The following is an 11247-nucleotide window of genomic DNA, read 5'->3' as shown; positions in this document are numbered from 1 at the left end:
AATAAATTATAAATATTTAAAAAAAGTTTCTTTGTTAATTCAGTATTTTCTTTATTAACACATTTTGTGCTTAATTAGGTATGCATATTTTTATTAAATTTTTCGTAAAATATTGATCAGGTGTAATCGTTTTCATAATTTAGTAATCAGTTTAAGGTGCCAACCTTAACAATCCTAGCCTCAATCTTTCTTAAAAATAATACGTGTACCCCAGTTTTTGAGGTATCAAAAAAAAAATTAAATTAACAAGGGATGAGTACTTCTTCTTCTTTAAAGGGATGAGTAATTTAACTTAGGGTGGAAAACGTAAAGATTTTTGTCATTATTGATGTTCTCAATGACATTTTTTTGTGAATCCTACAATTAAAGATGCATTTAGACTTCTACAACCTACTTGACGCACATTAATATGAATAAGGGTGATACACATGTTTTAAAAACATATAGTCAATATAGTCAATTCTTTCAATTCAATCGCAACTTATATTTCTAGATTAGCATTGCATCTGCTGTATTATTTTAAGATAAAATTTTATTTTTAAGAACTTTTTCTAGTTCGCTTCTACGAGTAGGTAAACTACTCCACAGATATGTAATTATGATGTTAAATTCATTTTATTGTTAACTTACATCTACAAAATGAATCCAAGAGTTCATTCCAGATTTTAAAACGTTTCGTTAACTGTAAATAATAATAAAACAAATAAGCACATTAAGCTAAATAAAATTTTATCATCACTAAATAAAAATTCTTTTGTTTGTGATAAACAGTTTGTCCACATGAAATCATTCTTATTTCTTATAAAAATAAATAAACATTTTCTGCTAAAATTTATTATTTGCATAGAAGAAAAAATGTCGATTAATATAGAACCATATTCTTGGCTGACGTTGGCTACTTTCCAATGTTTTTGGTTATCGAACTTTCTTTCACAAAAAATGCAATATTCTGGTAGTCTCGAATGTAATATTTTCTTGGTTGAAAAAAGCGCAATTTATATGCCCATTATCCAGTCTGCACATCGAAAAAGCGCCCCGAAATGAATGAAGGGTGGCGGCGGCGGCGGCGGCGGCGGTGGCGACTCCTCCAATACGAATGACAGTCGTCGATATATATGTTTTAGTATCGAACGGTAATAAAATCTAAAATGGCTGGCGAGATGCGAGGGTTGTTCATCTCTCACCCCCAGCATCCCCAGCCGGACGAAATCCTCCCCCGCAATCCACTGTGAGTCATGCGGGGGTGGAGGCCCTTCGACAGATGCACATTATAACGAATTAAAATGACCACCAGGTATTACAGGGGAAAGTTTATTCGTAAATCTTGATTGCATTACCACCATTTTTCAAAATTTCAGAGATGGTCATTTCAAGGTCACTGTGTGCAAATAATACTTGGATTTCTTTACCTGAATTCATAATTCAACATTTTAAAAAGGGTTGGTGGCATGTGTTCTTTTTTGGAGTTCAGGTAAAAACGTTATTTACTCGAATGCCGTTTCGAAAGCAAAAATTTGCTTTGTGCTTGAACAATTCGAATGGTAATCTTATCATCTCTCAATATTTGCATGTGATATTTCTTTATCGCTTTTTTAATTCTACGAAGTGACAAGAAATGAGAAACTCCTACCTCAACAAACGCCTTGTTGTTGTCGGTCAACACAAACTGGATGTATTTCCGTTAATTTTATCGCACAAACAAGACTAAATTTATGTAAAAATAGAAATAACTTCAGGGATTAACTTGCTTAAGTTGCAGTTTTAGAATTATTGACCAATAAGTGGAACCAATTTGCGAGGCTATTTTATGGTTATTTATGGCATTTGCGGGCAAATCCTTTGGCAAATAGAGCCATTTCAACCTCGGAAGATTTTGGTCTTGAAGCACAATTATTTTACCAAAGAGTCAATTAAATTTAATTGTGAACATTGCATAATAATAAAAATTTGGAATAATTGTTTGGTTTGTCGATATTTCTACAGACAAAAAAATCGTTTATTAAATGTAGGCGATGACTGACAGAAACTTTATGCGTGTTTTAACCACAAAAGTCATTAAACTGAAAAGGTGAAATCAATCAAATTAATAACTGGAGAGACGTGGTATTTAAGGCCCATTTATAAACTAAATTGGTTTTATCAATTTTTTACTTTTATGGTTTATCCACAACTAAAATCAGAACGAACACATCACGAAAGCGTTGTTAATTATTAACCATCTCTAGTCCTTATACGTGAAATGAAAGAAAAATTGTTTTCGTTTAATTTGAACATCTTTGGAATGATATGACAGAGTGTTATTACAGCTCAAACACCTCTTGTTCTAGTATATAGTAGTGACATATTTATTTTTACCAAGGCCTTAGAATTAATTAGTTTTTATTTGAATGTAATTAGTCGTCTGTTTGGAAATGTAAGCTAAAAACTGAGCTACAATTTTTTTGTAATTTATCAATATGCCCAATTAATTATTCTATTAATCATTAAACAAATTTTAATGTTTTTAAATAATTTGTTAAAAAAAAAACAATTATTACTATTGGCAACCAGTTATACACGCAAGGATATTTGTAGTTGTCAAGCTTAAATGTAAATTTATTAATTCGAATGAAAACGAAAATAATGGTATTCAAAATATCCTAAAATTTATATCTTTGCCAAATACAAAAAAATCTACTATCTTAATAATCCAATACAACAAAATAGATAAATTTGATTGTTTTATTAAGAATTAAAGAAAGTTTATTAAGATGACCTTTCATTTTTTATTGGGTTTTTAGAGTAAGTAATGCTAATTAAGTAGGTATTATTAATAAATTAATAAGCACTTTTCTCATTAATTGTTTCTCATCATAAATTAACCTGATTAATTATAAACATTTTACAATTTAGAACTATCAACACCTGTTGTAGAGTTATAGTTAGTAATAATTGAAGCACATTTTATTTATACAGTAGGTACTCAAAAATAAACTTTTTTTGCTGTATAGAACTTGTCCCATCTAGAAGTTATTTTTATGCTGGGTAATTTTAAAGTGTTTGCAAATATTTTAACAGGTGATAATAGAGCTTAAAAAAAGTCAAAATAACTCAACTTGCCTCATTGGAGTGTTTATAGTTTTTCAGATACAGGGTGTTAAAAAAGATTGTATATTCAAGTAGGTATGTAATAGTATGGACTAAAATAAACAAAAAAGTCTTTATAAACATGAGTAATGGTAAAGTAACGGTTTTGGTAAATGTGAACATTTTTAGAATTATGAAGACTTTTTTTTGACCCATTTCTATTAATTGATTAATATATTTTTGTTTATTTTTTTTATTTTGGTTATACCTCATGAAATATTTTACAAACTTTTTTTACACTCTGTAACCTCTTTACAGGGTGTTCTGCTCGTCGAATAAATCTAAATTAGGGACACAGCCTTAAATTTCTCCAACTCAAATTATAAATTTGAGATGAGATTAGCTCTTCAAAGTCTATTACACTGTTTAAACAAAAATAATTAAATTTAGCAAAAACAGGCACAGAAAAAAGTGTCCTCATATATAAAAAATCATAAAAGATTTTGCATCCAGTTTTTTTGTTAAAGTTACCACCGAATTTCATTATCTCAAAGGTTAAGGACTACTATCATGTAAACTTTAGTAAAAACTCAAAAGATTCACACTTCGTTTATATTGCATTTTTGCCAATTTTTCCAACGCCAAACTGAAGGTTTCACCTTCTATACAGGGTGCGTCAGAACTCGCGCCCCAAAGAAAAATGCCATATAAGGTAAGTTATCAGGAACATGGAAAAAATGTTAAAAAAAATTTATCTATAAAAATTTCGAAGTTATGAGGGTTTAAAGTTTGCACTTTGACTCTTTTTATTTCTGTTGGAAAAATAATTTTCCAAGGTTTTTTGCTATAGGCTATTAAAAGAGGAAACAAGGAAGCTGTATCCTAAATTGTAACTCTGTTCAATGTTATTTGTGGCTTTTATTGTCAAAATTTTTGTCCCTTTACTAGATAATTGTAAAAAAACATATATAATATCATCAGTATCATTACATAGATATAAAAAAATGTCAAATGTCAAAAAATATATGTCAAAATTTTTTGACAGATAGAATTTTTTAAATATTTTTTTCATGTTCCTGGTATCTTACCTTACTTGAAAATTTTCTCTGGGGTGCGAGTTCTGGCGCACCCTGTATGTAACAAACTATTAACATTCGGATAACGCAAGTTTAGTTATTTTGACTTTTTTGAGATTTGAATAAAATATTTGTACATACTTTTAAATCACCCCGTATATCATTTTATTAGTGAACAACAAGTAATAACAGTTTATTTCATTCTCTCCGGTAAATTAAGCTTTCCGGCTACATTTTTGATGGAGAATTTTCGTATTATTTTCTGTAACTTTAGAATGTTATAAAAAGACTCTAACCTTTTTCCGTTCTCGAGGCACTTAGCTGTAAAGTACATAACTGTTATATATATTATGTGTATTACGAATAAACCAATTAAATCGATCGAATTACCTCCAGGTACACTTTATCAGAAATATTTAAAAATACTCCAAGATTCCGCATTTCTCAAAATTATAAGATCATTATATCCACTTCTTCTTGTTTCAGTTGCAATTACTTCCCACGCATTTACGTTACAGTTTATTTCTCGCAAAAAAGCACTAAGTATTATTTGAAAAAAGGTAAAATTATATGCATTATGCGTACTTATTTCACGGGTTAAATACAAATCTTGGAATTTTTTCTTGCTGCTAAGATAAATGCTGGCATTCAAACCAGTTCAGAGCCTGTTATTATAAAAAGTAAATATGTACACAGAGTACAGTTATGATTTTTAATGGTCCAGGACAGGAATCGAGAAATTTGTGAGACGTGCTTGAACTCTTGCACCTGGTATTTCGGTTTCAAACATTTGAACTTGGAAAACAAATCATTAGCGAGTCAAGTTATTAATTTGCGTGCATTAAATATTTGCTGAACTTTTTTCGAAAAAAAAAGCAATCTTGTTAAGATAAATAAGTCATTTTCTGCAAAACAAATGCGGTGCATGTCTTAAAACATGCTATTTATGTCTTATCCTGTGATTATCGTTGCAAATTGTTATTTTCCTCTTTTTCCGACGAATTTTTTTGAAAAATACGTAATTCTACGAATGTCAAGTAGACTGTGTATAAATTATGCACCAGAATAAAATCTAGATAATTGTCAGATATATAACGTTTGATAGTAAGAATAAAATTTAAATGCGGGAAAATCCCACACTTTAACTGTAAAACTGAAGAAGGTAAGTAATGATCGTAATGACTCAAGAACAGTGAAAATCATCATTAAATGCTTTGTGTAGGAAACCTGTTATTACAAGTGCATCAATTCGAAATAACAATAAAAATGGTTGACGATTCAATGGATATTGAACCTTTCATGGATTTCCATCCTTGCAACACATCGCATGGAATGAAGGATTATATTTTGGAAGACTTGACAAGTGATCAGCAATTTAAATTAAATGTGCAAAAAAGAGAACAGATTAGGAGTAATCAGCAGTATTTAGCCGAACACCCTGAAGTAAAAAAACAGTTGGTAACTGTCCTAAAAACATAATTATGATTTTTGGGTAGATTAGGGGTTTAATTGTGATGATTCTGCGACTTTTAATGAAAAAGAAGCCAAAATACGACATTTATGAAGTCATTGGTCAATATTTCACTAAGCCTTCAGTCGATCTCAAACAGGAAGTCTACGATTACTTGGACGAAAGGGTTGTATTAAAAAATTAAATCTTCGTTTTATTTGTTTGGTTTTAGAGCAAGATTTTGTCGGTGAACAGCACAATAATTAAAGCTAAGCCAAGAGAAAGCGCATGTGGGAGTATTTTAACAACGATTGATGAAGAAGAGGAGAAGGAAGAAAATCTGGAAACGCTGCTGCAAGTGGAGGAAATGGAAGAAGTGAAGGACGATGAACATTTAGTTCGTTGGGGAGAGGAAGATTCGAAACCGGAAATTTCGGCTCATGCTATTTGTCAAGAAGTCGTGAACGAAATTGTTAACAATGTTTTTGAGGAGGTTTGAGCAAACTTTTAAGATTCATCACAAGTTGATTTTTTTTTTTCAGGTTGATGATCTTTCAGTTGGAAGTATAGCAAGTGTTGGGTTTCCGGTTGATTACGAAGATCATGCGATTGAGTCTGTACGTTCTTCAGAAGAATCGATTCCTTCAAATTAAATAAATAATGAAACTATGTTTTTAGTACGCTGAATAAATTACTGTGTATAGTAAGTTTTTTCTTATAAAATGACGACGAACTAGAAGGAAATGGGAATCAATATCGAGAAAGTAGTTATAACTTTTCATTTTATAAGTTTATTATACATATTTTTTACACATTATAATATACATAATTATACAATAAAGTTTACAAAAAACAACTTTTTTCAATAGTTTGTCTCCAATTGAGAAGATAACTTTTTTTTTTTAATTATATGATGGCTGAATTTTACAATAAAGAGTTAACTTTAAATTATTTCAATTTGTAATTAAATTTATAGTTTTGCAAATGTTTTTTATATATATATATACATACAGGGTGAGTCTTAACTTACGCATAAATTTAGGGAATGAAAGGTTATGATCAATAATAAGTAAAAAAAATAAGTAAAAAGTTTTTTTTATTTTTATCGAATGTCAATAAAAAATACCACTTAATCTGACCAAAATAAAGAAAATCGATTCACTTAGTTATTGACAGGCGCATCGTGAATAAATGTAATGTCAGCATTAGTGTCATCAGCGCAAATTATCTAAAATTTTAAAATCTAATAGTGTTTTTAGATTTTTTTCTCTATTAGTTATTATTTGGCATAACCTAACATACTCTAAAATTATGAGTACCTATAAGTTTAAGAGTCACCCTGTATAACTAATCTCTTCTACAGAATGGAATTTGATATAATTTCTTCAAACTTTTCTTTAAATAAAAAATAAATGGATAGGGAAGAACATATTTATTAAAGAAATCATGCTAATAAACCAGTTAACATGTTGGTTGCATTCGACGAGTTTGTAAATCGGACGCTTTATTTCAAGGAGTGGTTTATCACCCACGAGGTGGAATAAAGCGTCCGACTTACACGAAGACGAGTTAAAAACAACATTTTATTCTTCGAATTAGACTCAACAAGGCTTAAAATTGCTTTAAATCTGTTAAAAGTAATCTGACATTTTGTATTGAGAAATGGCAAACTGTTGTCAAAACTTCCTTATATAGAAGAAAAACCACAAATTTTGACAGTGACGAAGAATAAAATGTTTAATTTATCTTTAGAATTAAGATTTTATCTAGCTTATACAGGGTGTCAGAACTTGCGCCCCAGAGAAAAATTTCGGGTAAAATTTTTATAGATAGAATTTTTTAAACATTTTTTCCATGTTCCTGGTACTTTAGCTTATACTGCATTTTTCTCTAGAGTGCGAGTTCTGGCGCAGCGTGTATAAACGATTTGATACAAAAATAAATTTGAATAATCTAATCAATAATAAAAAAGTTATTTTATTAGAAAATTCTGAAAATGATTCCTTTTTCAGTGAAGGCTTCAAAAATTTACGAGGTAAAAGACATCTAAAGAAAAAAAAGCATAAGGATAAAAAAAACATATTTATTTATTTTAAGATACTGACAAATGTATTTCTCATGTGTTAAATTATAAATAAAATATTGAAAATCTAGTGGAAAAAAAATTGATTTACAAGCGTTGAAAACAATCGCAGCCACCCAAATATATTACCCTAATTTCCATTTTCAAATGAGACATAAATTTCCTCTAATAATGCTCTAATTGGTGAACACTAACGAATTCATTTCCCACATCGATCACGCTTTACATTGCTTGAAAATGGTAACAAAAAGTCAAACATCTTCTTCTGAATCGAAGAGGTGGAAGAATATAAATGGTGAATGAAAACAACAGTCGAAGAGTCCAGGTGAAGACTGTGGCTTAAGCACTTTGTGTTGCAATAGTTCTCAGAATTAAGAGGTAGGCACACAATTTCATACTCTAAGTACTTTTAATTGTTCTAAATTTCATCCAATTTTTGATTTAACTAAAATTTTCACAGAATCTCGTGTAAATATTGCTTTTTATTTTTTTTTTAAATAAATTTCTCCGGCAATTATGGTTGTCACGGTAGTTTCCATTTAATTTGCATTTTTTAGACTTTTGATCTTGTTATTTTCGCTCAAACATTGTTGAAAAAATCGCTTCGTTCGAGATGAAGTGAGCAAATACCGTGGCCACATATGAGAACTTGTTCTGTGGTATTTTGAAAGAAATGCATGTACCGTTTATAGGAAATTTTACATGTCTCAGAACCATCTTGCGACAGTTAACCGAGTACCCTAAAAAAACAGCACCAATAATTCATGCCCAATAAAAATTGATGTCAACTATAACGGCAAATGGTGCGTGTCTTTACTAAGTCTGTCAAAATAAAACAAACAATTATTTATTTGAATTCAGAATTGCTTCAAGTGTTCATTCTTCATCACTGCTTGTCAAATCAAAAGCCACCGTCTGAATGTTAATTAAAGATGTTCAAGTGCGGTAGGTACAAAAACGTTAAATTAGAGACGCTTCTGAGGATGGGATGGAAGTTATTATAAAAATTAATTTCCGTTCATTCTTAAAAAAGCACTTATTTACTAGTGCAATTATCATCAATTTGTATCAAATTTATACGCCATTCGTTTTAATTAGTTTAGAATAATTTCAGATGCCTTAAGTAGAAATTACTAATAATGCGGATAAGTGTACCTACAAGAAATAAAAGATTGATCACTGCTAATTTGTTTGCAGGTCAATGTCCGAAAATAATACCTTCTTTAATTTAAACTTTTCTGTTTACTAATAAGTGCATAAAATCCTCCCACGGATGTTAACATAACTTTGCAAGCCTTAAATTTTGCCATAAATTAATTTATTTTATCTTACAGGTTGAGTTTTTGAACTACCTTAGACCATGTTTTCGGTGATAGAAATCAAATATTATTCACAAGTGAGATAAAGTACTCACAAGTGAGTAAATTTGACTATTACATTATATTTACTATTATATTTTTATAGGTGAATATTTTACATGAATGAAACTTCATTTTTTAGATAGTTGCATCTGTAAGATAAAATGTCGTATATCACAGGTTTTCGAAATGCCATAATGAAACTCGTGAGAAGTGTCCCACTCGTGCGCAAGCTCACTCGTCGGTCAAAATTCTCACTCGCGTATAATGATGCATTTCTATCACTTATAATATAATGTACTATTATTCAGCTTTGAGAAGATTGCGATTCAGTGATTTTCTGCACCACTCATTCATAATAAAAGCGTGAGTTGTTTATTAAACTATTTGTATCAAGTAAATATGCCGTGCACTACTTTGTGAATGAAATCAATCGATACTATTGTCGCGTAATATGTTTGGTTTTTACGCAACTTTGTTTTGAAATTATTTATGAATGACGAACAGTATGTGATGTGTATATGAAAAGTATTCTATTGACTTTATAAAAACATGAAAATAATCATTTCAATTTCTTGGTACTCAACAGAACAATTTTCAATGAACTTGAATTACTACCTGTGCAGAATTAATTAGGTACTAAAAAGAGTTATTTACGATACTAAAAACTACTTAATAACGATTCTGCAGAAACTGCATGTTATACGACGTTGTGGTGCGTCAATTGATTAATGTTTTCATGCTTCTTTCATTCTTTTTTATTTATAAATAGAAATAACTTGTAGATGGTCATTGCAAACTGTTTCATATTGTAATTTTAAAAATTCAATGCAAAACTGTGGTATAGTTTAGTGACATTCATTCTTATTGAAGCACTCTTCGCTTCGCCTGTCCTCGGTAGACAGTTTTTTGTGCATGTCTTTTATTTAATTAGCTAATTTGAATAGAGGTTAACCGCTGGCGAATTTTTCTAAATTACCGAAATAATATACAGGGTGTTTCACATAATTTTACGAGGCCTACGAACTCGATTACAAATTTTGATAAATTAGATTATCTTCTCTAGTTTGTTCACCCTTTCAAAAATTACAACGTTTTTAGTTAGTTAGTGATTAAGATGGATAAACTAGAATCATATTCATGCCGTCTCTTGAAAGAACAAAGAATAATTTTTTCTGAAAAACTGTAGTTTATAACTATTAATGAAACAGTGATTAGTTTGACAACTACTGTCATGGGTTTCCAAAAATTAAATAATGAAATGTGTATTTTTTGTATCCAGTGTTTGTGAATTTTGTATATTTGGGTGCGTACATTAGGCGCAAGCCTCGTAAAGATGTGTGAAACACCCTGTATAATATTTCTTAATTAATTTCAAAATTTGAACTGTCGAATTGAAAATTTTGTTATGTTTTTTCTATTTCGTTGACATTACCAGGGCCATCTATCGGATGCTATTTTTTTCCAAATTATCATATGATTTTTAAAACACTTTGTTAATCAATTTTTACATTATTTTTGTTTAAAATAAAATCAATTAAAGTGTATTTTTTAAACATTAGACGTTGGTGCCCATAGAAATCAATGTAGTTTATATACCAAATTTCAAAATCATCGGCTAACTATGATTTTTTTATTTTTTTATGTTTATTAATTCACAAATCAAAGAATTTTGTTTTTAACAGTTCTTTTATTAGATACAAATAATAAAATACATTCAGATTATAATACATGTAGATACTAAATAAATTTTAAAAGTTTCTGTTAATAAAAAGCAATTATCTTGGAAAAAAAATAAAAATCATAGCTGGCCGATGACTTTGAAATTTGGTATAGGCGTTTAAATGTTGACTGACTCTAAACAACTATTTGTCGAATTTGTCACATAAAAGGCACTTTACTCTATCCAAAAGAGTTTTTTTGAAAATTTCTAAGGCATACTTGTTTTTTTCAAAACAAAAATTATGTTAGAAATTAATTTTTGACTAAGCAGAGCTCAACCTCAAAAAATGAAAGTTTTCATTGATTTTTTTAATCTTTTACAAGAATCGTTGCACCTATCCGGAGACACACTGTGTATTTTATGCAATATGAAGTTAATTTTTGTATACATTTTATAATTTTCAAATAAAACAATATACTACATACCAGGTGAATAAAAAGTATGGAACCAAACGTTTTTCGCTTAAACTATTTATTTTTTGGAAAAACTAA

General features: G+C 29.5%; 2 protein-coding genes across 4 annotated transcripts in view; both read left to right on the top strand.

Moving 5' to 3' along the window:
- The first annotated feature begins 5202 nt into the window (after positions 1–5202).
- On the top strand, positions 5203–6428 carry LOC123012501. 2 transcript variants are annotated; one of them, XM_044410462.1, is made up of 6 exons: positions 5203–5304; positions 5365–5585; positions 5639–5779; positions 5825–6085; positions 6135–6209; positions 6271–6428. In XM_044410462.1, the coding sequence occupies exons 2-6, from the start codon at positions 5409–5411 to the stop codon at positions 6280–6282; spliced, it is 666 nt and encodes a 221-aa protein (XP_044266397.1). In that variant the 5' UTR covers positions 5203–5304; positions 5365–5408; the 3' UTR covers positions 6283–6428. The 2 variants fall into 2 exon arrangements, with proteins under 2 accessions (XP_044266397.1, XP_044266396.1); XM_044410461.1 differs by having other exon boundaries at positions 6135–6428.
- A 1547-nt stretch (positions 6429–7975) lies between these two features.
- The window catches only part of LOC123012485, a 5869-nt gene continuing 2597 nt past the window's right edge, over positions 7976–11247 (top strand). For both annotated transcript variants that reach the window (XM_044410439.1, XM_044410438.1), the window contains exon 1: positions 7976–8053. The gene's annotated coding sequence lies outside the window, so the exon portion shown is untranslated. The remainder of the gene's footprint in view (positions 8054–11247) is intronic.

This window comes from Tribolium madens, unplaced genomic scaffold, assembly GCF_015345945.1.
Source record: "Tribolium madens isolate multiple individuals breed KSU strain unplaced genomic scaffold, Tmad_KSU_1.1 Scaffold_96;HRSCAF=242;Tcas5.2_LG5, whole genome shotgun sequence".
NCBI lineage: Eukaryota > Metazoa > Arthropoda > Insecta > Coleoptera > Tenebrionidae > Tribolium > Tribolium madens.
Note: the sequence above shows the minus strand (reverse complement) of the source record. Positions and strands in the feature narration are given on the sequence as shown.